Here is a 26,305-nt window from a genome sequence, read left to right as displayed (position 1 = left end):
TGTCTTCATCCCCTTAGCAGTGTGAAGGCTTGAGACTGAAATCACATTTTATTTTTGTTATAAATATATGAACCCTGAGAAAGAAGATACCTACTAAAAAGGGCTCCTGGTGGCTAACTGGGCTCAAATTTAAAAAAAAAAACAAAACAGGGCCTAGCAGCCATTTCTACACAGGAGCTTCTCACACAAACTGACTTCAGGGAGAAGCCTGCACTGGACTGCCTGCCTGCACTGTTCCTGCCACCTGAGCCAGCCCTTATACGGGACTTCGCTCAATCCTATTTTAACCAATAGCACTGAGGCTTTCCCCATCCAATCACAGCTGCACAGCTATAGCCCCATCAAAATCTTCACTGACCTATCAGAGCAGCTCATTTCTAACTAATGAAAGCAGTGCCTTCTGGACCAATCAAACTGCTCTGGACTTGGATTCTTCATTTACATGAGTCTTCATTTGCATGAGGACAGACCAATGAAGGACAGGGGGCAGGGACTTCTGTCTATATATGCCAGTTTTCCTCTGACTCCTGGGAGTGCACTTTTTCTTTTCACTGAAGGCTGTGTTTTCCCAGCAGAAGCTGAAACGCTGGGCACACCTTGCTGGAGCAGAGCGGAGCAGACCAGGCCACAGCGGCCCAGCGCAGAGCAGAACTGCCTAGGTGAAGAGGGACCTGGCCCTAGGGCCGCCTCACAGCTGTGCTGTCTCCATTGCTGTTCTGTATCCCACTAAGCTGTTTTGCACAGAATAAAGCTTCCTTCTTCACCAGTCCCCAAATCAGGGATTCCTGTTGGTGCTGAACTGGTGCCAAGGATCATCAGTTGACAAATGTATCATATATTATGTATTATGTGAATATGTTTACATATCAATAGGTAATAACTATGCATTACATATAAAATAGGTAAAGATGAAACATAACTTTTAGCTACAAAAATAGAAAGAGATAGATGATAGGTAGATAAAAGAAGTTCCCTGTCGCTCACCTGTGTTTGAGGACCCTGAATCACCCTGATGAACCAACTGTGATGTGGTACCCAGAGGGGACAGTGTAGGCTGTTGGGTGGGGGATGCAGGGACAAGGGCTCACCAGGCCCCCCTCCCTCTGTGCCTCAGACTAAGAGTCAGAAGAAGCCCGTGGCATCTGCTCTCCCCCCAACCCGCCGTGTGTAGGACAACTGCAGCCCTGCAGAGCCACTTGGCTGGCCCACAGCAGAGCTGGGCCCTGACCCACGTTTGCTGACCATGTCGGCTCATGTCCCCATAGCAGCTGAGAGCCGGGCTGCACGACCCACCCTGAGGTGCCGGGACAGAGGGGCCTGCAGTGACCTGCCAAGTCTACGGTGAGAACAAGTGCAGGGTGGTGAAGGTGGGAGAGGGCAGACGCAGGGCTGGGATCTGAGTGACTCACCTCAGAACAAAGGACCTGCAGGATTAGGCCGTAAACCGAGCAAGCTTCCTGGAAAAGGGCAAGAAGTAAACCATGGCATGAGCTGTCAGCCCTCAAATCCACGGCCCAAATCCCCAGAGCCAGCCTGAAAAACAGGGGAACCAGTTCCAGCCTGCAGAACCGGGCCTTCCATCACCTTGGCTGTCCCTACCCTGTGGAGAGAGCTCATCCCAGAGCAAAGAACCTGCTGGTTCTGCCAGTGCTCCAGCTTCTAGAAGGCATTTCCCCAGCTTCCAGCCCCGCTCCACCCTCCTACCCTCCAAGTTTTAGTTCATCCACCAACTGGTCTGGGGAGCCAAGAAAGTGCTCAGGTCCTCGGTGGGGTGACAAGGCCACACCCCCACCCCTCCCTGAAACTCCAGAAACAGCAAAAGCCAGGTCACTTGTACTTGGGTACAGTACACCTGGGTACAAAGCGGGGGCGGGGCAGGGGGGGTGGTTGGGGAGTGACTGGCGCCATTGGAACAGATGGGCTTCGCCTTGGGAAAGTCAACAGCAATAGAAAGAGGCAGCCTGTCTAAACCCAGGGTGTGTCCCACAGAAGAAACCCCCAGGGCAGGAGGCAGGCTGGGCACTGTGTGGTCTGCAGTGGCAGAAAGCTAGAAACAACGCAGGCGCCCATCCATAAGACTCTGGTAACTTACGTTGTAGTACAACCTGCAAAAGGGATATTCTGCAGCATGAAAAAACAAGGGTATTTATAAGTGTCAAAGTTTTGAAAGCTAGCCAAGACATAACATCAAGTGGGAAAAGCAAGACCCAGAGCTACATATACAGAGAATGATACCATCATGTGCCGCTTGTTCTGTAGTTGACACTCACCCACCCGCCTGTTCTCTACCTTCCTCTCATCTGTGCTGTGCCCCAGGAGGCCGGCCTCTGAGGACCACAAACCCAGGGCTCCCTTGCTGGCTGAATGCCCCCTGGTTAGGCCAACAGAAGGCTCTGGCTGTAGATGAGAGGATAGGACAAGAGAGAAGTGGGGTATCTCTTCCCTCGGGTCCTTCCCTGCCTGCCCTGGAGGTGGCTTCCTGTGGCCACAGCTGCAGGTAGGGGAGACCTCTGCGCATTGATGTTTCCACTCCACATCTCATCAGACACATCAAAATACACACACTCACAAATAAGTATCATTTTGGCTCTAAACTTCTAAAGAGACTCGTATAATTTTAATACTTCTGATACTAATAATAGATTATACATTTGGTTCCCTTGATTTGAACTTGATTGCATCTGTGTACAACTATAGCAAAGTTGAACTGAGTGTCAATAGCTAGTTGAAATAATGTTACTTAGGCAAGTATTCATTAATGACAACTTTGAGGTATTTTTTTAAAAAATATCTTCTGGAGCCAACAGATGCATGACAAATCGGCAGGCCCTCCAAAAGCTCCCGGGCCTTAGGCACCGTGGCCAGGGGGCCATTCGGAAGTTGCCAGGCCCCTCCTGGGAGAGCCCTGGGTTAATGCAGGAGTCGGCCCTAGGAAGAACAAAGGCAAAAGAGAATGAACCAAACCCTCAAGGCCAATCTGCTCTGCACAGGAGCTGCTTCCTGAGTGAACCCAGAGCCGGAAGCCCAGGGAGGAGGGAGGAGGCTCAACCGTAGTTTGCCCGCTGAGCTGACCCGTGAGCCTGTGGCCTGGCCAGTCCCCCTCCAGCAGCCCAGCCAGAAGGATGGGATCAGAACAGTCCACCCACAGCACCCAGCCTGTTTTCCGGGCCATGCTGAGACTTGCAGCAAGCCAGATGCCAGCACAGGCTGCACCCCAGCTTCCTGCTTGTTAGGAGAGCCGAGCACTGAGCCCCGGGCGAACATCTGGTCTGAGTCAGTACCTCTGGCAGTATAGTCAGGGGCTGCTGCTGGCCCACCCTCCCACCCCACCCCCCACCAGACCTCTATGTGGTACCCAGGCAAGCTCCCTCGGGGCACTGCACGTGTATCTTGGATCCAGTACCACGTGTGCACATGCACACACCAAACGCATGGGAGGAGCCAGCAGACCTATAGTCCAAACCCCGAGTCAGGGCTCCCAGATCCCCCAGGACCCCCCACCCTCAACAAGGCACAACCTCCAAGCTGGAGCCTTCGAAGGCAGGGCCCCCGGGTGGCCTCCCTGGCCACGCCCCAGCTGTGACCAGGCCCTGCCCCTAAAGCTCCAGCAGTCTAGGTCAGGGCTCACCCAGACCCAGACTCAGCCAACGCAGGGGATGCTCCGGGTTGGAGGGGCCCTGCCAATCCTCTGCCTTCCCCGCAGGGCTAATATGTGAGTGGCTTGTCTTTCCCCAGACCTTTGTCATTGCACAGTGACCAGGCCACTGCCCGCGTGCAGCCAGAAACGGTGGCTCCCAGTCCTCTCCATGTGCTGAGGCAGGTCAAGGGTTCCGGCTGGAGCCCAATGTGTGGGGTATAAGGATTTGGGGAGCAGGTGTTAGAGCCTAAGAAGCTCTGCGCTCTGAGCCTCGACTATCATGTCTTGCCTAACGGTCCCACCAGGCAAGGCAGAGAAGCCATTGTCCTGTGGCTCCCAGGCAGGGAGGGGAAGGCCCCCACCTTGCCCAAGCAAGGCTCTCCCAAGGGCCGGGGTGGGAGAGCCTGTCTTGGGACACCTGGTGGTGGCCCTCCAGGCCCCACCCAGCATGGGGACAAATGCCCAGCCTCATACCTGGAATGTGACTGCTCTAGGGGCCTCAGGTCAGGGGAACCGTGCAGTATTTGTCCTTCTGTGAGTGGCTCGTTTCACTTAGCATAGTGTCCTCAGGCTCGTCAAGTTCTGGCAGGTGCCAGGCCAGTTCTCTCATTTTTTAATTTTGTTTTGAATCGCACTGGTGAGGTAGGTGGCTCAGTTGGTTGGAGCATCGTCTGTACGCTTTTGATTCCCGGCTGGGGCGCATATGAGGGGCAACCAATCAATGTTTCTCTCTCACACTGTTGTTTCTCTCCCTGCCCCCACCCCCCACCATCAATAAATACCCCCTCAGGTGAGGATTTACATTGTTTTTTGTTTTGAATCGATAATATATTTATACAGTTCCAAAGTCAAACAGTACCAAAGTGCTCCCAGTGATGTCTCCTTCTCTCCACGTCCCCTCCACACAGGCCTCCTTTCCAGAAGTAACCATCCCCCCTTCCACAGATGTTTTATGCACATACGTGCAGTTACATATGTGGATTCTTTTTGCTCTTTTCTATTCTGCTTCTTGCTCTGTTCTGCCTTGTTTTGTTTTGTTTTCCCTTGGCAGCCTGCCTGGGCCATCATTTCACCAGTTCAGATCTCCCTCCCTGGATTTTCCAGCGACACGGCGCTTCGCTGATGGACCCGACCCGCAGTCATTGACCGGACAAGTCCTCGTGGGTGGCAAGTTTTGTTTTTTGTTTTCTGAAAGTAACAGTCAACCTTTTATTTACCTATTACAAGAGCAGAGTGTGGGTGGCTAGTTTAGAACCTGTGCTCTTAACCGTGCTAAGGTGCCTCCTACCCTCCAAATGTGAAATGTCACAAAAGCCTCTTTCATCTATTTACGCCGCACAATTCCTGTTGAGCAGCTGCCATGTAAAGAATTGTAAAGTTGAGCCCTGGCTGGTGTGGCTCAGTGGATTGAGCACCAGCCTGCAAACCAAAGGGTCACCAGTTCAATTCCTAGTCAGGGCACATGCCTGGGTTGAGGGCCAGGTCCCCAGTGGGAGCCACGTGAGAGGCAACCACACATTGACATTTCTCTCCCTCTCTTTCTCCCTCCCTTCCCCTCTCTCTAAAAATAAATAAATAAAATCTTTTTTTTAAAAAAAAGTCAAGTCTCAGAAATCCTAGCAGAGTCCAGGAGTTGTCCTAAAATATTTTTAAAGAATTAAAATTGAAATTAAAAAAAGAATTGCAAAGTTGAGCCCTGGCTAGTGTGGCTCAGTGGATTGAATGCCAGCCTGCGAACCAAAGAGTCACCAGGTCGATTCCCACTCAGGGCACAAGCCTGGGTTGTGGGCCAGGTCCCCAGTAGGGGGCGCACAAGAGGCACCCAAACATTGATGTTTCTCTCCCTGTCTGTCTCCCCCTCTCTAAAAATAAATAAATAAAATCTTTTTAAAAATTAAAAAAAAAAAGAATTGCAAAGCTGAAGCACCGTGCATCACATCAGGGAGTGAGGGCTTGCAGTGAGAGTGACCACTGACAAGAACCATCGGTCAGAGAAGGCTTCACCCCGTCCGCATCCCCAGCCCTATTCCTCCCAAGTCATCTCAAGGTCAGGGAGCAGTGCCCACGCACCCGCTGCCCTGTCAGAAACCTTCGGGCTCACCCTGACTCCCGCTGCCTGGCGCCCTGCCCACGAGTCTCCCAGGTGCTCACCCCACCACCCTCAGCTGGTACAAACCCCAGCACATCTCTTGCTGAGCTGCCAGTCACCCTCCCCACCCCATCCTCATCAAGAAGCCACTCCCAGTCAGAACCTTCCAGATTGTAGGGCATGTTCATAGCAGCAGCATCCACAATCCCTAAAACTTGGACACAACCCAAGCGTCTGTCCATCGACGGGGGAACAGATAAGCAAAGCATGGTCCATACATACAGTGGGGTCTTATTCAGCCTTAAAAGGAAAAAAATTCTGCCGTGTGCTGCACAGATGAACTTTGAGGACAATATGCTGAGTAAAATAAGCCAGACACAGAAAGGCAAGTACCGTATGATTTACTTACAGGCAGCACTTGGAGGAGTCAAAATCATACAGACAGAAAGTGGAATAGTGGATGCCAGGCTCGGGGACGGGGGGAGGGGGGGGGGGGGGGCCGGGAATTAGTGTTTCGTGGGGGCGGAGCTTCAGTTTTATAGGATGAACAGAGTGAAGGGGGTGGATGGTGGTGATGGTTACACAGCAGTGCGTATGGGAATGTATTTCACACACTTAGAAAAGGGTAAGATGGTAAGTTTTGTTACGTGTACTTTAACACAATGTTTAAAAGCATTTAAAATAAAACGTCCTTGAGCTTCTTTTGACTCTGGGCATAAAGAGCGTAGCAGGAGGTCCTTTGAGATCTGGCCCCCACAGTTCCAGCCCCACAGTGCGGTACCTGGGTGTTGGGCGTCCCCTCCGCCTATCTCAGCATTGAGTCGCCTGCCTGGAGAGGACCAGATGGCCCTGAGTCCCGCCTTTAAGTAGTCCTCACTCGCCTTCTCTGTGCTGGCACCCCGCTGCGTTCTCCCCTAGCACTTGGCACACCGCCAGTCCGCTTGTTCGTCTGTCTCCCTCGCCAGGGGAAGCTCCGCAGCAGCGGGGACGTGGGCCCGCTTCATTCGTTGCTGCGTCCCTGTCATGGGTGGATGCCATCATAAAAGCAGTTGCTGAGAAGGAGCCTGGCATGCAAGATCGTTGTTAGGGATCCGCAGCCCTGAAGGGGAGGGGGCAGAAGCAGGACCGGGCAGGAGGAAAAGCTGGTCTGTGTGCGGGCCTGGCAAAGCCTCAGCCAACAGGGCACGGAGCTCTGGAGTGAGTGTCGCCCTCTGGAGTTGTCCTGCCCGGCACAGCAGTGCCCTTCTTGCTCAGTCGCCACACACGAGCAGCCCGGGAAGACGCAGCTGCCTGTAGCTGAGGCAAACCCCAACGTCGCCGGCAGCTGGCAGCTGTCTGCTGGCCACTCTCCTCACAGCCAGTGGCAAGTTCTTCTCCAAGGGGCTCCAGGCAGTGCCTCTCCAGGTCTACCCCAATTCCCAGCTCCTGGCACCGTGCCTCGCACACAGCAGGAGCTCAGCATGCATTGGACGAATGAATGAATGGATGGATGGATGGATGGATGGAATCCTGAGGTACCAGTAGGATTTGGAGAAGTGGACAAGGCAGGAGATGTGTACTCCAGGCACGAGGTGTAGCTTGTGAATGCTCGAAATGCACGGACATGAGGATGGGGGCAGATCATGGCGTGGAGGAGCGGAGGAACGCAACTCAAACTGTAGGCCATGGCCAGGGCCGCGGTCTTGTAAATCGCACTTGAATTTCACCCTGCCTGCAAAAGGAAGCTCTAAAAAGCCTTCAAGAAGGCGAATGCTATGGCCACTGGGTTTTAGAAAGATCTCTCCAGTCTCCTTTCTGAGGTTAGCTGAGGAGGCAAGTGAGGAGGCGGGGAGACCCTGTAATAGTTGCCTTTGCCTAGGCTAGGCTGGTGCCCCAGGCTGGGCATCGGGGAGGGACGGGAGCAGCCACAGGATGTGGTGACTAGAGGACAGAAGGGGCGAAAGAACAGGGAGGACAACCGGGAAGAACTGAGTCGTGGGAACGCGGGAGAGAAAAAGGTTCAAGAGGAAAACGCCAAGAGGGTCGAGGCCATGAAGAGGTCCAGCGAGGTAAGGACTGAAGGTGCCCTGGATTCAGCCACCAGGAAGGCAGGGCTCGGGAGCAGTTTGGGTAGGAACAGACCCAGCCCGTAGCGGTGCCCCCTCAGCCGAGTGGGGCTTGGGCTCCTTCATCTGTCAGCACACTTCAGTTCAGGTGGGACCACAACGGTGACGAGACCCTCATGGCTGGAGGAGTAGCCCTGGCTCCTCCCTCCAGAGGAGGGATAGAAGGAGGGACCCAATGGTCATGTCTCACATGAGACCACAGACCCAGTGATGGGGCCAGAGCCTGCCCTGCCACCCAGCTCTGCTCAGGATAGAGACAGCTGTCTGTGCCCCCTACTTAGCTGATGGGAGGGCCTGGGAGTTCTGACACCCAGCCAGGAAGCTGGGTCTGGTGACCAGCGCATCTTGGAAACATGGGGACAGCCCTAAGACTATGAAGAAACCAGAAATGTGTCCCATCTTCCATATCCAACACCCTCAGAATTCCAGGGAATGGCCCAGACTGGAGGGAGTGGAGAAGGTCCCACACAGATGTGTGTGTCAACTGACACACGCAAGAGGAATAACAAGCTCCCCAAAGCCCAGTCTTGGACAGACCCCAAGATGCTGAGAGGCCTGGCGCAGCCTCCAGGTTTAGGAGCTCCACCCAAATCTGACAGCCAAGGGGCGGGAAGGAGCTGCAGGGCCTCGTGTCTCCGAAGGAAACCCAACCAAAGGCAAGATCTCCCATCCTGAGCAGAGAGGAATATTCCAGAAAGGGATCTTCCCTTTAGGAAACTACCAATCTAGAATGGAATTTTCTAAACATTTTTGTCCTCTGAAGAAAGGATTAGGAGTCTCTGAATAGTTGCAGATGTCGCTGATAGGAAGGGGTGGGGGGAGAAGAGGGAGAGAGAGAGAAGGAAGAGAGGAAGGTAGATCACACCTGCCTCCAAGCCCCTCCATTGTTTTTGGAAATTGGTTACCTAACCATGTTTCCACTTGTATCAACCTTTTTACTCCTTTCAATAAACTAAGAAAAAAATTTGAACACATTTTGATTAATTCACTTTGAAAGTCTCATAATACCCATGGCAATAAGTTTTATGACCCAGGAGGATGGCGGGGAAGTTAAAAGCCAAAACCAAGAGGCAGTGGGGACAGCCATTGTGTAGATATTTAGGGAGCAAGGACATCGCGGACTAAAATGTGTATGAATGAGAAGGTCTCGTGCTGTGTAGAGAGGGAAAGCTCAGCCGGAGAGGCCTGCAGCGTGTTAAGCGGCGGGTCGGAATGCGTCTGTGGGCACACCGAGGAATGACGGCAATCCCAGCGTCTATTTAGCATTCACAGTGCGTGCATCACTGCTCTGATCCCCTTCCGCATCTTGCCTCTTTTCAGCCCTGTGAAGTAGGGATATTGTTCCCATTTCACAGATGAGAAAACTGGGCTGCAGAAGGATTCAGTGATTTGCATGATGACATAGAAAATCGCAGAACAGGGACCTGAGTTCCGGAGAGTTCTGATTCGGACTGGCCACTCTGGGGGTGGTGGGAGGGGGGTGACCAGAGTCCCGGAGGGAAAGCCAAATGCGCACACAAGGCAGAGAATACAAGGGTGGGGATTTGAGACTCAGTGGGAAGACAGGGCGTGCAGAGGGCAGGAAGTGGGGACTCCCCCTGCGCTCCTGGGGGCGGGGACCTGGGAGCACAGCCGGTGAAGGGGGAGCAGAGACACAGAGGCGCATCTTCTGTGGGTGAGCATCCCACAGGGCCCAGCTCTCATGCCTGTTCTAGGCCAGGTTCAGGGGGCTGGTATGGTGCTTCTTTCTACCAGAGCCTGACTTTGCCATGTGCCCCAGTGACGAGTAGCTCAGACTATCACTAACCTTTGATAAGAGATGTGCCTCCGCCGGAAAACAACCAGAAACCCTGCACGACCTCTTCCCAGCCCCCACACTGCATCAAAAATCAGACCAGCAGCGTCTAGGATCAGTGCTCTGCCTCGCACCCTAATAGAAAGAACAAGTGGCCCTCGGCCTGCACCTCCCCCACCCCCCACCCAACCCAGGAAGTGCGAGGAAGGCTCCGGCAGGGCACAAAAAGCTGGCTGCAACCCAGGCGGTGTCCGCACGGGGCCAAAGGGCCAGCCGCTTGGAGCACCACCAATTCTCACATTCGGAGCCATGGCTGAAAAGGCTGCTATCCCTTGCTGACAGGCCCAGCATTTGCGTCTGCAGAAGGCCCAGCCAGGGGATGCCCCTTGGAACAGTGTTCCCGCTTCTGCCGAGATCTGCTGGAGCTTTATCGTCAAAACCCTCTCGGTGAGCACGCTCTCCAGTCAGCAGACTTCAAGAGAACTTTTCCGCCCAGGCGCCGGATCTTACATGGAGGGGCGAGCAGACACCCTCCCCCGGCAGGACAGGCACAGCATCACGAGGCCGATGGTCCAGCTTCCTTCCTCCACGCTGCTTGGTGGTGGGTTCTCCAAGTCCCTCAGCTGCATTGTCAGCCCATTTTTTGGACCCTTTCTTAATCCAGAGAGAAGTCACAACGGATGGGGTGGGGGGGGGGGAGCAAGACAGCAGGCACAGTCATTTCACCTTTGGTTACCTGGCTTCTGAGAAATAATCGAAGCCTTTCTGAGTTTAGTTCCTCCTACAGCAACTGAGCTCCTAGTCGACATTAAGGTGACTAGGCTACCCGAACAGGCAAACATCCAAAGATGGAGCTTTCCAGGGAGTTTCGCTTCCCAAAACGCAGAACGTGCCCATCGCTGGCTTGCATCTCCCAGCCTCCTCCTCACTGCTCACTCCTTCAGCTCGCTCCAGGGCCCCTGCCGCCACCTCCCCGCCCCTTCCCACCCCAGCGCCTCTGCACACTCCACCACCAGGCAGCCTCAGCTGCTCAAAAAGTATTATTGATCGCTTTTTCAAACTGCCCTAGAACAAAATATGAAAAGAATAGCACTTGTCACAAAGATAGGTCCTTTGTCAGATTTAAAACCCCCGACCACCCCCTGTCCTTTGGCAGCCGCTTCCAGGCAAGGCCACACCCTCCTGGGCAATTAAAGGTCAGCGGGGGCGCGCCTTCCGCGCCCTCCGCGCGCGGTGCCGCTGCGGCCACGAGGGGGCAGTGTCGCCCAAGGGGTCAGGAGCGGACGTGGGAGCGGGTTCCAGACCAGCGCGTCACAGCCCGGCTCACTCTGCAGGCAAGACAATGAAACACCCACCGTTCCTTTCTACGGATCTTTGATCGTCTACGTGATTGCTTTGATTTTATTTTTGAGGTTTTTTAGAATTCTGGGGGGAAAGAGAGGCCATCACACAAAGTTGCTGCCTGTTGAGTCTTGCCCGTGATGGCTCAGCCCTCTTGGAACTAGTAATAATTTCATTCCCAGACGATTCCAAGGGCAAGACGACAGAATGTAGAACCCGAGGTGACCCAGAAGGTGGAGAGGACCAAGGCGCTGGGGTGGAGTAGAACTTTGGCCTCTGCGCACCCGTCTTTAAAGTCTGGAAGCACAACCACAACCTAATAATTACTTTATTGATTGTTTACTCATTGGCAGGTGTTTTCGTAATTTCTCATTTACGGATTCCTCCGCACACAACCCAGAATCCAGAGCCCAGCCCCTGCCCTACAGAGAGAGATCCCAAGTGGGGGGACCCTCCTGAGACAGTAAGCGAACTGAAACTGCTGAGAAACGCCCCCCGACCCCCCCCACCCCCCAAATACACGCGTGCGCTCACCAACTACAAAGCCGCCCCAGTGGGCCCTCCGTGGCCTGCCACAGAGGAGGGCTGGTGATTGTAAGAATTCCAGAGCAGGTCAAGGAGACAGACAATCCCAAAAGAGAGCCTTGGCCCAGGGCGGGGCTCTCTGACCACCCCCTCCTCCCCCACTCCCTCCCTGCTAAGGCCCTGGCTGCTTCTTCTGCAGCGTCATCATTTAATTCACATCTTTGCCTTGGGTAAGCCATCCACCTAGGTGACCCTTGTTCAAAGGTATTAGGACTCAAGGCCATCAAAGGGTAAGAATTTTAATTAGCTATTCACAGCCGGGGAAATATTTACCTAGGGCAAATACCACACAGGTATCTGGGGATGAAAGGGCTGACCATTGTATTGAGGAATGCCTCTGCCTCCAAGGGGCTAGAGCTGTAGGTGCTGTGCATTGCGTTTTAAGAGAGTAGAATGTGTGAGTTGTGTTGCCAGAAAACAGAAGGAAACAGATGTGGAGGGATGTTCATGGGGTTCTCTTTTGTGCATGGGCTTAATCACACCTCATCGCACGCCCACAGACTGTGGCCCGCAGGCCCCATTCAGACCAAGAAAGGCTTTTCCATTCATAGAGGGAGAGGAGGAGAAAAAGTTTGTCCACCCCAGTCTCATATAAATATCTAATCATATAAGCAGTCATTTTTCACTATGGATACACCAAACTCTGAAACAAAGTTTCAGTACAAGCTTCCTGCATTTGAGAAGTATTACTGCACAAACTATGTAAAGAAAAAACTTAAAATGTATCTCAACACAACAGAAGATGAAAAACAAGACATGTATTTTTAGCACTCTGTTGCTTTTAGCACCCATGCCTCTGAGGATTCCAGGGGGAAATTTGCATTTCTTGATCACGTTGTCAATTCCACTATGAATCTGGGTGAAAATTTTCTTTGAAAATTACCTATTACTGGTTCCCGTCCCCCAGCCTGCAACCTAGGGAACATTTCACCCTTGAAGAAAGCTAAGGAGGAAGGGTAGTTCTCAAACACGGCTGTCCCGTTGCAGAATCCAAGGGCCCGCCCTGACTGTAGGTTAAGGCCAAGTCTGCGCTGATGATTGATTGATGGGCAGGAAAGCTGCGTTTTATGCTCTCGACATGTGAGCTGGTCGGGGTTAGCCTGGCAGAAACGTCTATAAATGACTCACAGGGCAGGAAGAGGAAATAAAACCAGCCCTCACCAACTTTATCAAGATAATGTGGATACAATTATGTCTAGTTTATGTCTAATGCCAGCCGCGCTTGTGCAAGTGCCAAGCATGTGTGGGTAGTAATTCACCATGGGGCGATCGCAGCTCAAAATGGCTTCAGAGAAATAGTAAAGAAAGCCTTGGTGGTGATGACAGGGCCACACAAACGATGCATTCTGCAACGTGTCATTAGGGGCTGTTCCTCCCCGGGCGCGTGGGAGCAACGTGAGGGTGAGTCATCAGCAGCGAGCCACCCAACATATCTCCAGGAGCGAACTAAAATTATAAAACTATAATCCATGCAAAAAAAAATCTGAAAATAGATTCAGCTAAGCATGCTGGTTGTCAGAATGGATAAACCCAGGGTTTGGGCCTGAGATTGGTCTCCGTCAAGTGAATCGCTTCCTCTCCCGTTGCAAAGTCTAGTTAACTCAGGACACCTGCAGTCGGGTGCCTCCAGCACCCACCGTCCCGTGTAACTGAAAGGCAGGTAACTGTAGAGTGTCCTTTACAATGTCCTGTGGTGGCTCTGGTAACAGAAGCAGGCACTCCCCCAGGCCCAGGACAGGACGAAGTGGGTAGGGGGCTCCCCAGGGCAGATGAGATCAGAAGCAGCCCTGGGGGCAGGAGGAAGGGTCTCCTGACTCACTGACCCTAGGTTTCAGACGGGTCTCTGAGTCCGTCAGTCCGTCTCCTTCTCAACTTACTTCAAACTTGCTCCCTTCTCTCCACCCCTATTGCCAACTCCAGGCCTTCACCACCTATGGCCTGGATTATTTCAAACAGCCTCTAAACTACTGTCCTAGGGTCGTCATACCAAATTACCACAAAGTTAACGCCCTAAAAAAACAAAACCCACAAATTTATTATCTTCTGGATCTGGAGGTCGGAAGGCCAAAATGGTGTCACGGAGCCAAAAGTCAAGGCACCCGCGGTGTGGAGGTTCTAGGGGAGAGTTTGTTTCCTCACTTAGTTTCCAGAGGCCACCTGCTCTCCTTGGCACGTGGCGCCGTCGCCCGCCTTCACTATCAGCAGTGCGGCCTGCTCTCCTTGGCACGTGGCGCCGTCGCCCGCCTTCACTATCAGCAGTGCGGCCTGCTCTCCTTGGCACGTGGCGCCATCGCCCGCCTTCACTATCAGCAGTGCGGTCTGCGCAGCCTCGCCTTCCACTCACCCTCTGACTACACTGGGCCCGTCTAGCTGACTAGCAGTCCGCATTCCCTTTGCAACCTGCATCTTCCTTTGCCACGCAACCCAATGTAGTCACAGGCTCCGCAGATTAGGACTTGGACATCCCCGGAGGGCCGTTTTTCTGCCTCCTGAATAGTCTCTAAGATGTCAGTCGTGCCCCTTCCACAACACGGGCACGCCTTGTTTTATTGCTCTTCACTTTATTGCGCATCGCAGCTCATATGGTGTTTACACACGGAAGGCAAGACGCTCTACTGGCAAAAAGATTAGGACTCAGTTTTTATTTTCATATTTGCTTTATCGCGGTGGCCTGGAACCAAATCCACAGCATCTCCGAGATCTGCCTGTGTTCTTTTCATGGTTGCCAAATATCAAACAATAATTTCATGCTTTGGCCTAAAATCCTTCCCTACTACCACTCTCCTGCAGAATGAAATTCAGACCCCTCCCCTGGCACTGGAGGCCCTCCTGGGAGGCCGGCCCTGCCTCTTGCTCTGGCCTCAAATTCTGCCACTTCCTCCACCCACCTCAGGAGGGCGGCAGTGTGCACAAGGCTTGGAAGTAAGCTTGTTCTCCGAGTCAGGCTGGTAAATTCATAGACAATGAACAGGGTGAGCCATCCATGGGAAGAACCAAGAGATTGTCTCTCACTAGAAGAAAAGAATGCAGCCACACCCTAGGCTCCACCAAGGCGATCAGGGAGTCATGAGGGGCCAGGACTAGAATGTGGGAGTGAGCCAGTTAGTGCAATCTGGTCCCATGTACTACGCCCATTGGATGATGGGAAGGGTAGGCGTGCCAAAGAGGCAGGATGGGGAGTAAGGAGAGAGGGATACCGGAGGGCCATGAGCAGGGAGAAGGAGCAACAGAGGGACCATTGACAGGGAATCTTTATTGGGCACCCTTTCAACAGCCCCTCGTTCTAAGTCTGTGCTCACCACCCAGCCTTCATGAGGTTTGTCCACAAAGGGAAAACACGCCTGTCTGGCCCACCAGACCTTTCCATTTCTCATTAATGAACGTGCTTCTGCTCGCAGTTGTCGTTCTGAGACATGGAACCCTTCTCGTTTTGTCCCCCAAAGCAGATTCTCAGGCCACAAAGCCATGAGACAGAGCCTGCCGGTACTGTCTCGAATAACCTACATCCCACTTCTCATCTGCTCTCCCGTCAGCCCCAGGCGCACGTCCGTGGAAGAGAAGCTGAAGCAAAGAAAGGGGAGCAAAGGGGAAACCTCCTGACACCACAAGCCCAGAACAGGTCCTGGCAGGCAGACTTCCCTCCTCAAGTGGCAACCTGCATTACTGTGATTCACACACATTAATATTTGAAACAGGCAACAAATCTATGCCGTGCACACCCCCGCACCTCTGCACAGGCTGTTCCCACTGACTGCAGTGCCACCCCTTCCCAAAGTCACCTGAACACCCAAACTCCAGCCTCCATCACCTATGCATATTTGGGGCATGCTTATACTACACAGTAACTCATCATTTATCTAAAATTGAAACTAAACCAGGCATCCTGTATTTTCATCTGCTAAATCTGGCACCCTTAAGATTCCTTCAACACGCAGCTCCCGGGTGCCCCCCACTCTGCCTTGGGGGCCCTCTCTGCCACCGGGCACAACGAGCTGGGCTGTCACGCGTCCACCTCACTGTGGCACGTTTGCGTATCGCTGCTTCTGCCTCTAGAACGTGATCCCCAGGAAGGCATGATCCAATTTTTTGTTCTCTTGCAGCTCAGTGAAAAGAAATTTAGAAAATCCAAATAGTCCTGACTGGTGTGGCTCAGTGGACTGAGCGTGGGCTGCAAACCAAAGGGTTGCCAGTTCGATTCCCAGTCAGGGCACATTCCTGGGTTGCAGGCCAGGTCCTCAATATGGGGCGCTCGAGAGACAACCACACACTGGTATTTCTTTCCTTCTCTTTCTCCTTCTCTTCCCCTCTGTCTAAAAATGAACAAATAAAACCTCAAAAACAGAAGAAAAGAAAATCCAAATAAGCAAAAGGAAAATATATCACTCGTGGGCTCCAGCATAGCAGGGTCCTCCTTTGGGGCCTGTAGTGGGAAAGCCGAAAGCAACACGGAAACCAAGACAGTGGACTAAGCAAGTTGCAGGACTCGAGAGCCTGTTATCCCATCTCTGTCTTCCAGGCGGGACCGCATCAGGAACGGAGTGGTCCCTGAGAGACGAGAGACACAGCCCTGGCTCCCAAAGATCCGCCACCACTCCCGGGCCAGCCCACTGCAGGAATGCACAGGCTCCACGGACAGGAAGTTCTAACCAAAGTCAACACGTTCCGAAAAGTTCGAAATGTGTTCTTTCCCATCACGCCCCTCTTCCTTCTTGTTTCTAACGAAGATGAGATCAGCTTATGAAACTGGACTCTTTTTAAACCACGCATCCATCTGAAATGTATTCCTTTCAAGACGTGACTATTTTGTAATTATATCAATGTTGATTAATGTTGACTATTAGCCAGATAACCAGAAAAGTATCTTTTGATGTCTCACATCATGGGTCAAGAATGTCAGACTGTACCCCAGTGCCTGGTAACTTTGGAAAAAAAAAAAAACATATGCCTAAAGAAATGTGTTGATGGGCATGTTAAACATAACATTTTTATTTTTTGTGGACTAATAAAGAAGAAAGAGAAGAGAGAAAGAGAGGATGGGGAGAGAGACGGGGAAAGAAAGGAGAGGAAGGAGAGGACATGCTTAGGTTCTCTCCAGCCCCTCACCATTTGGAAGCAGAAGTCACACACCGATTCTGAAAACTGAAAAACAGTGACCAGAAGGCCCCCAGCCTGTAGCCAAATCTCTGGGGATTCTGACAACGCCAGAGAATGGAAGAGAGAAAACCCTCAGGGCTGATCCAGTGTATGTTTATTGAGTGGATGAGTGGAGGACAACCTGTTACAAATGTGAATTCCCCTCAAAGGTGAAGAAACGCACCACATGGCACTTCCAGGGCAGCTGTGACCCCAGCGCCAGCTGGGGCTCTGAAAGCTGCCTGAGGCAAGGTGTTCCACAAGCCACAGGTGTTAGTTTGCTCTGGCACAGCAACATGTAATTTCCCATTTTTAGAACAATGCTCCAAAGAACAGTCCCCAAAACAGCCTTCCGAGGGGGCGGTTCTCTTCCTGGCCTTGGCTACAGTCCTGTAAAACAATAACAAAGAGATTTTTATTGAAAACACTGTTTGCATCTCTCCCTAACATCGGGAGGCTGTTTGTTAACTCTGCATGGGCTGCAAAGGGTCCGCCCGACCTTCCCCTTGGTAGAGCATCTTAACAAGCTCCTGCCTTTGGGAGGGGTGGATTTGGAAAGTATTCTGCCTTTGGATCCATTTGGGTCTTGCCATGCCCCCCTCTGTGCAGTTCCCGTGTGGAAAGGGAGGAACGGAAGCTTGGAGAAAGCCGGTATCTGCCCTTGGAGTGCCCCCAACAAGTCTGAGACCAGAAGAGGACAATGTGTTCTTGAGAACATGCAAAGAGCAGACCGGAGAAAGTGAGGAATCAGGAAGGGGTGAGAGGCACCCCCTTAAGTCACAGAGAGCAAGAAATTCCTTTCATTGTCATCTCCAAACTGACTTGCTCTCTGCCTCCCTGTTTCTGCTTCATAAACTCGGGAAATGGGCTCCAAGACTTCAGCAGCCCTTCACCGCCCCGCCGCATCTCCCTACACCTCCCTCTCCCTGCCATCACCTGCACCTCTGGTGCTGCTCTCCTCCCCGGCCTCCCTCCCGGCCTAGCTGCTCTCACGGCTCTCCTCCCTGCTTTCTCAGTGGGACCCTATCAGGATCTCCCTTTCCAGCTTCACGGTCTGCAACTTCCTACATAAACCTTAGCCACCAACCACAGTGGCCAGCTGGCCACCCCCCCCCCCACAAAGTCCCCCTTTGCTCTCTAGGTACTACCTCCTCCCCTCCTCCTCTCCTCCAAAATGACCTTCCTGGTCCTACCTGTCACTAAACCCTACCCATTCTTTTTTTTTTATTCATTTTTAAACAGAGGGGAAGAGAAGGAGGGAGAGAGGGAGAGAAATCTGTGTGGTTGCCTCTCACACGCCCCCTACTAGGGACCTGGCCTGCAACCCAGGCATGTGCCCTGACTGGGAATCGAACTAGCGACCCTTTGGTTTGCAGGCCAGCACTCAGTCCACGGAGCCACATCAGCCAGGGCTAGCTTTTACCCATTCTTGAAGGCCCTCACAAATACCTCCTTGCTGACCAGCCTCATCGAAAATGACCTCCCCATGCCCTCCCCCACTGCAGCTCTGAGAGCCTGTCATTCCTTCAGGCCTGCACTGTGTGGAGGAATCATTCGCATAAGCACTCTTTCAGATGTATGTTGAGTACTTCAGAACAGGGGCCTGTAGGAACCAGGCCGCACAGCAGGAGGTGGGCGGCGGGTGAGCCAGCCAAGCTTCATCTGTGTTTACAGCCGCCTGAGCTCCGTCTCCTGTCAGATCACCCGCAGCAATAGATTCTGGTAGCAGCGTGAACCCTACTGAGAACTGCGCGTTCGAGGGACCCAGGCTGCGCACTCATGAGAATCCGATACCTGATGACCTGAGCCGGAGCTGAGGCGGTGATGCCAGCGCTGGGGAGTGGCTGCAAATAGGGATTATCATGAGCAGAGACCATAATAAATCCACTGCTTGCGGACTAATATCAAAACCCTATCAGTGAGTGGCAAGTGACAACTAAGCTGCATCTGGTGGCAAGCTATAAAGCCATCTCTCCTCCCCCCACCCCACCCCTGGGTCCACGAAAAAAATGTCTTCCATGACACCTGTCCCTGGTGCCAAAAACAGTTGGGGACCACTGCTTTAGAGGAGAAAGGTGCCAGGGCCTCTTTGAGAGCCTTGGAAGGAACTGGCATCAGTACCGTGGAAGCTGTGACATTTAACACCGCCCTTACTGAGCACTTGCTGGGACCCCGAGGTTTAGCTGGGTGCTTATGCGCGACCCCATGAGTCCTCACCCTGAAACTGTACGGTAAGTACCACAATCCCCGTTTTATAGCCGAGGAAACAGGTTTTAGGAAATTAAATAACTTCCTGAGAGCCTCACGGCTTAAGAGGAACAGACATGGAATTCACACTTGGCTCACGATGTTGACTGCTATAGCCACACTTGATACTGTCAACATTCAAGACTCGGTATCCTCAGAGAATGTACGGCTCAGAACAGTTGGGGTGAACAGGGTGGGCAGGAAACCCCGGGCTCGGCACCGACTGAAACAAGTTCATGGGCACAGCAGCTAGAAGGCATGAGTTCCCCTTCCAGGTTTGGTCTTGTTTGGTTTTGTTTTAAGACGGTGGAGGGACTTGAGTTCTGGGAATATCAGGACACACACAGAAGTTCTCTCCAAAAAATGGCATTTAAGCCCTGAGCGGTGTGGTTCCGTGCACTGGCCATTGTCCCACAAACCAAAAGGTCCCCGGTTCAGTTCCCAGTCAGGGAACTGCACTCATCCCAAACGGACAGCCTGAGACTCATTTTCCTACGGACGCACCTGTGTGGCCACCTCCCCGGTCAGATATAGAGTATCTCTAGCACCCCAACAGGTTCCCACAGCACCTTCGTGGTCCATACCACTGCCAGGTAGAGCCAAGATCCATCACTTTCATTTTATCTCATCTTGAACTTGACATGAACGAACTCAGACAGTCTGCAGTCTGTGACCTCGTGTTCTCCACTGCATGAAGGGGCCGCAGTTCACTTCTCCGATCTTCAGTTGAGGGGACTCGGGGTGTGTCGAGTTTGGAGACAAGTCCTTCGAACGTTCTTGTGCGCATGTCTGTGTCAGCATAAGCACCGTCTCTGGGGCACACACGCTTGCTTGCACGGCCTGGGGGTGGGGTTCCTGGGTCATCGGGGAGCATGTCTTCAGCATGAATAGAATTGGCCAAACAATTTCCCTAAGTGGCTGTGCCACTGTCCTCCCCCCTCAGCAACGTTTGGCGGATCCAGTCGCTCCGTATCTTCAATGACACTCGGCACTGTCACTCTGTTCAGTCCCACCATTCCGCTGGGTGTACGGTGGCACCTCCTGGTCACTGTAACTTGTATTTTCCTGGGCAGTAACGATGCTGAGCGCTTTCCCGCAGTGCAGTTGGCCGTCCCGGCAGGCTCTTTGTGCGTGGGAAGCCTTGGGCCCAGTTTCTACTGGGTCATTTGTCTAGCGGCTCTTCGCATACTCGGGAAATGAATACTTCGTCCGGCGTGTTTATTGCAGATGCTGTCTCTGCGGCAGAGCCTTGCCTCTCTGTGTTTTTCATGGTACCTTTGATGAAGAGACACTTCTCATTTTGATAAAATCCAATTACCGATTTTTGTGCTTTTGGTGTTCTGTTTTAGAAATTATTGCTCAGCCCCAAGGTCATGAAGACATTCTCTCTCTGTTCATTGCTTTTTTTAACTTTACTTTTTAATTACAATTTACACTCCATTTTATCGTATGTTAGTTTCAGGTGTGCGGCGTAGCGGCCAGACAACCGTGTATTTGACAAAGTGTCCCCCCGGTATTTGCAGCCCCTCTCTGGCACCACACACAGTTATTACAGTATGTCTGACTGTACTCCCCGTGCTGAACTTCCCGTGCCCCTGACTGTGTTCGCTCCTTTTACTCTTGCTTGTACGGTATCGGTATTGTCCTCTACACTGCAGGTACCTGAACCAACTTGTTGCTTCAGTAGGAAGCAGAGGTCTCAGGAAAACTCACCCAGCCTGACGCGTGAAGGCTCCTACGTCAATGAATGCCTTAGTCTCCGACCATCCAGCCTCTTAGCCCAGGGGCACCTGCGGCTCCCCCCACCCCACCCCAACACACACCATTCCCCACTGGCTGCACTGCTGAAATTCCATAGGGGAGCCCCTAAAGAGGGGCAGGTGGGTGACATCCTCCACAGTGAACCAGGAAGGGAAATCCCCCCGCGCCAGCTGGGACTCCCAGGTCCACAGCTCAGGCGAACAACCCCAGCTTTGCAGACACTTTGCAGACACTCCCTTCCCCATCCTAGCAACTTCTGCTCCTCCACTGTAACAGCTCTTCCCAGGCATTTTCTTCGCTCCCTGAATTTTCTCTTTCATCATCATTCACCCAACCATTCGCCCTCTGCAGGACACCCATCGTGCATTTGCCTTCGAAACCTTCTCTTCCCTCCCGTGCCTCCTGCCCCGAAGCCGGCTTTCTCAGCCCCAGCACCACTGATAATTTGAACCAGCCATGTGTTGTGGGGCCTGTGCTGTACACTGGGAGGTGCACAGCTCTCCCCACTTCTCTCTTCCTTCCTACCTTTCTTCTCCTGTCAATCAAGAGGCCTGGGGGGAAAGTGAGGGGGTGGCTGGGAGGTGAATCATAGCTTTCCCAAGCTTGAAGGGGCCTTAAATACAATCAACCCCCTCGTTTTACAGATGAGGAAACAGATCCAGAGAGGGGGAGGGAGAGGATGTATCAGAGCCATATGGGGGGGCGGGAGAAGGGCAAGTACCAGGCCAAACAGGAAGTCAAAATTCCAGGGCCTGAGGCAGAGTTTCCAGGCCCCCCCTACCCCCCGCCCCAAACCTGGGATGGCTTCCCATAGCTCCTTTCTTCCTCCAAGCCATGAGTCCCATTCTAGAAAGAGCCCAGAGCTGCTCAGATGGAGCAGCAGGCCCAGATCTGACAAGCCCCCAGCACGTGCACGCTGGTGGCCACCCCTGGGAGCCCATTCCAGAGCCTCCATTGGACAAAGATGGCCATCAACTCCAGTGAGGGTGTTTTGCAATGACTAATACCATGACCTCATCTTAGTTCAATCCTATAATCATGAAGGAAATGACAGCCGTGCCACTTGGCTGCACCTGTCTCCATGGAGGAGGTAGAGAGCAACAGAAATCCACAGAGGGTGAGAGGGAGCCTGGGGACCTTGTCTGGCGGGGCCCTGTACCCAGGCAGGCAGGTGATGGGACCCCCAGGGAGGCTGAGAGCCCTCAGCCAGAAGCTCCCAAGTTGTGGTGGGTGTTAACACTTATTGAGCACTTACTATGCACTAGGCAGGTTCTAAATGCCGTATAAATTTATGCACTCAGTCCACCTTCACCCAGCCTTGGAAGGAGACAGCCATTCTCCCATGCTGGACATGCCGATACAGAGCTGGCAGCCCTCAGTCAAGCAGCAGGGTGCTCTCCCGGGAGCATCTTTGATGGGGCCACAGTCGGCACAAAGGCCCCCCTACCCTTTGCTTCTTGCCAACACCAGGCTCACCCCGACGCCACCATCAGACACGCACGGAGACCCCTTGTGTGTAAAAGGCTACGTTACAAAGGTACGTAAAGCCTCAGGTGGCCTTCAAGGTTTCAGTGGTAGATAGCGGATTTATTTTAACCTTTATTTTAAGTTACGAACTTGCTGTGCTTATTAGAAAAATGCCAGGTGTCATTTATGGCAGTCACATGAGGTTTCTTTTTAATTCAATGTAAGGTTTTTAGAATAAATTCACTTACACAGAACTATCAGATGAAGAGTATATGGGTGTGGCAGAAAGAGTGACGATGGCACTCGAGTGACTTCAGCCACACGGGCAGCCTGGCTCTGGTCTCGTCACGTCATAACGAGCCTTCCTGGGCCCCTTTCAGGGCGAGTCACCCGCTCACTCCTCTCATCCCCACCGGCCACCCTCACAGCATCCTTCTCAGTGAAGCCCCGCAGACTCAGAGTCGCAGTCAAATTGCCCCATGGCCTTCACCTGCCCCTGTACGCCCGTGAGTTGCTCGCTTTTGGGTTCTCTGCTTCCTGCTCATGAATGAGAAGCGAGGCTCATCAATGCCCTGAGATCCACAACTAGAGGCCAAGTGCGAAGAGAGGAATGAGGAAACCCCACCCCATTCCTTGGACACTGTCCTGGGCCTTCTGGCCCCAGCTGGCCTTACAAGGCCCTGGCTAGGGAAACGTCAGCCCAGGGTCCTCTGCTGCGGACGCCTCCCAGATGCTGACCTGTGATCTGGACTCCGCCTGGCCCGTGTGCTCAAAGACCCAACACTGTCCCCCTCTGCTGAGGACACAGTGGCATGTAGTGGCCTCATGGCCCCAGGATCTCCATCCTAGAGGGAGTCCTGTGGGAGTCTAGGGCCCCCTCTGCCCACCCAGCCTCAGAAGAACCCTGGTGGCACATGAAGGAACGTCCTTCCTTGACAAATAGAGACAGTTTAAAAATTACGCTCATCAATGAGATGGGGGCGGACTTGCTCCAAGGCCCAGGGATAGAACAACAAACAACAGCCGGGGTTCGAAGAGGCCACCAAACCCCACCAACCCCAGTGACTCTCAGAGGACGTGGGAGTCAAAGGCCACCTGCCTGGCCATTGTATTCTCTTGGGCACCACCTTCCCCGCAGCTGGCCGGGTGCCCACGAGGAAGCCCGGGCCTCGTTCGAGACATTGTTCTCTCTCAGAAGAGGATCTCGAAAGCAGAAGGAAATTAGAAACAACCACACAATGAATATCAGATTCTCCTTTCTCCTGCTGCGGCTGCCAGGAGATTAAGCTGACTGTGTGCCCCACCCAGCAGCTGCTTGGCCTCCAGGACGTCCATCCGTGCTGCGGGGCAGGGCTGGGCCCCCGAGGTTGCGCTTGTTTTCCGTGGATTCCCAGTGTCCATTTCCTTTGTCCAGCTATTTACTGGGGGGCAGAGGCACACCTGAGGCTTCCTTCCCACAAAGCACAGCGCGGACCAGTTACAGGCAGTCTGTCAGCAACTGATTCCATCAGGGCCCTCTGCTAAAGGCTTCGCTCAGTGACTGCCTGTAGACACCCCTGAGGTCCAGGCCACCAGCCGATGGCCAGGACTGATCTGACTGGGGCGGCTTTGACGGGGCCACATGACCCTTTTCCTCAGACTCCGTGGGACAAGCGCAAAGCCTTCTGTAGGTCAAAGCCCTGCCCCACGTGACCCAGGAAAAGGTGTGTCTCTTTCAGAAAGCGCACCTTTCAGAGAGGGCCCACGATGTGTGGGGGGGGGGGGGGGGCGGGGACCTTGAAGCGCTTTGAGGTGAGACACATGGAGAGTTAGTGGCTAAGAACATTTTCTCAAAAATGCACTTTTTTTTTCCGTCAGGGCTATTACTCATTTTAACATAATGTTGTGTTTTCTGCCTCCTACATAAGTAGACACCAGTTTTAAATGTGGAGTATCAAGCTCATGTATCTAGTCAAACTTCTGTTTGCTTTTCACTGCATCCATAGCTACCATCTGGATAAATAGAGGAGAAAGGTTTGGCTCCCAGTCCTACTAGCTGGGCCCTATGCCATCATTCCCCAAAACAAAGGAGAAAAGATGCCAGAAGCGAGGGACCAGGGCTAAGGATGAAGGAGTACACTGTTCTGTTTCAGGGGGTTACGGAGCAGGGTCAAACTCCCCAGCGAAGGGTGGGGGACGGGGCAAGAAGGCATTGCCATAATTCCCTGAGAGGAGCCAGCACATTTTATAACTGTGGGCGGAGAAGGGAGGGGCTGAGCTGCCACAACCCAAGCCTCTGCAGATGATACCCGTGAATGCCAGCTTGTAAGTGGTGGACCTGGACATGCAACCTAAGTCTTCTCTGCCCAGTGCAGCCAGGGCTCTCCCCCTCCACCCTGCGGCCCATGGGCTGCAGGATTTGGTGGCTCCGTACTACCTGCTAAGTGACCTGCACCCTCTGTATAGTATCATGCAATAGCCACGCCCCTGCCCATGCCCTGGGCGGCTGCATTTACCCGAACAAGAAAACCCAAGGATCAGCCCTGGCTGGGGTGGCTCAGTGAACTGAGCATCAGCCTTTGAACCAAAACGTCATGGGTTTGATCCCAGGTCAGGGCACATGCCTGGGTTGCGTGCGAGACGCAACTGGCCCGTGTTTCTTTCCCTCTCCTTCTCCCTCGCTCTCCCTCTCTCTAAAAGTAAATAAATAAAATCTTTAAAAAAACAAAAAAGAAAGAAAACCCAAGGAGCTTTCCAGTATGCAACCACACAAATGTGACCTGTATTTTTCCATTTGTTCTATCAGAATGTAAAACCAAAGGTTAATGGAAAGGTCAAGTTCATTCAATCTCTAAAGGAGCCCACGGTCACACAAAGGAAAGTGACAGGGCTCTTCAGCCCTGCTGGGCGCCTTCACCCTCCCGTCCCCTTCACCCTCCCGTCCCCTTCACATCTCAAAAGGCAGCTGAGTGTCCTCAGGGCAGCCTCCCGCCTGTTCCAGGAACGGCCTCACCTCTCACACTTGATACCAGCCAGGTTTCTTTTAGGGCCGGGAGCCGACTGGCCCATCCTGCTTCAAAACCTTTGCCCTCTCTCTCCTGCTGGCTTCTTTGGCTCAGCCTATCTATCCACCAACATCTTCAAGTCTGCCACAAACTGAAGATTCAGACCCTTGCATCTGCCTCCTGCGCCCCGACACCGTCCCTTCTCTCCTCTTCCCTTTCACACCCGGCTTCCCAGTAATCTACCTTCGCTGCGCAGTACATCCTCAGCCCTGGGCAGTGTGTGGCCCAGGCAGCCACTCCCAGGGAACCAACCTCCCAAGGGCCACAGAGAGTCTATAAGCATCAAATCCAGCAGCTACTTCTCAAGAGTCATCCCATCTGACCTCTCTGCATCAATTAACCCAACAGAGAAAGCCTCCTCCTTGTGAAATGGGCCCGGGTCAAGCACTGCTCATTGCTTCCTCAAGGCCATTCCCCTGCTCCTCAGCTGGCAGAACCAAAACTTTGTTCAAAGACAGGAAAGAGATTCTTTTATGTCAGTAACATGAGCACCCGCCCTGGTCCAAGGGCACACATGTGTCCTTTCTGACCAGTAGAATATAGGGGAAGATTGGGTGGGACCTTCTGGGGACAGCCCGTCCACCATCACCCCAATCCCCCACCAACAAGAGGGAGACGAGTGAGGAGAATGTGCACCCCGTACTGCTCCTTGTTTCCTGTCCTTGAACTCAGTCACAGTCACATGAGGATCTGATACATGAAGCTGCGGGAAGGCCAAGAGGACCTCAGAGACGCTGACGGAACTTTGAACATCCTCTCTATGAGGAAAGTACCGGTAGTTCTCGTCAGCATCCCCATTGGACAGGTGTGTTGTTACCTGCAGCCAAAAGCATTCCCAACCGATGTGTCCCTCCTCTCTCGGTTACCGACACTACCATCCTGTCCCTCATCCTCAAGTCTCTTTGACAGCCCCTCTGCCCGCCCCGTGAACATCAGTGTTCTGCGGGCCCTCTGCGCAGGCCCTCATCATCGACGAGGTGCATGCCTGTTGGGCAGCCAACACACACCTGGTGGCACCCGTGATGTGCCAGGCTGCCCTTGCAGAGTTGAAACCCTAGTGGGGGAGACAGAAAATAAACAAGGTGAACAAATAAAAAATGT

The 26,305-nt window shown here is 52.9% G+C and overlaps 1 protein-coding gene across 2 annotated transcripts in view; it reads right to left on the bottom strand.

Annotated features, from left to right (window-relative positions):
• Positions 1 to 16,785: 16,785 nt before the first annotated feature.
• AHNAK (AHNAK nucleoprotein) overlaps positions 16,786 to 26,305 on the bottom strand; it is an 80,532-nt gene continuing 71,012 nt past the window's right edge. For both annotated transcript variants that reach the window (XM_045183352.2, XM_024574286.3), the window contains one exon: positions 16,786 to 17,075. Coding sequence is in view for 1 of the 2 variants with exons in the window: in XM_024574286.3 (XP_024430054.1) it covers positions 17,068 to 17,075 (8 nt within the window). In the remaining variant the exon portion in view is untranslated. The remainder of the gene's footprint in view (positions 17,076 to 26,305) is intronic.

This window comes from Desmodus rotundus, chromosome 5, assembly GCF_022682495.2.
Source record: "Desmodus rotundus isolate HL8 chromosome 5, HLdesRot8A.1, whole genome shotgun sequence".
NCBI classification, from domain to species: domain Eukaryota; kingdom Metazoa; phylum Chordata; class Mammalia; order Chiroptera; family Phyllostomidae; genus Desmodus; species Desmodus rotundus.
Note: the sequence above shows the minus strand (reverse complement) of the source record. Positions and strands in the feature narration are given on the sequence as shown.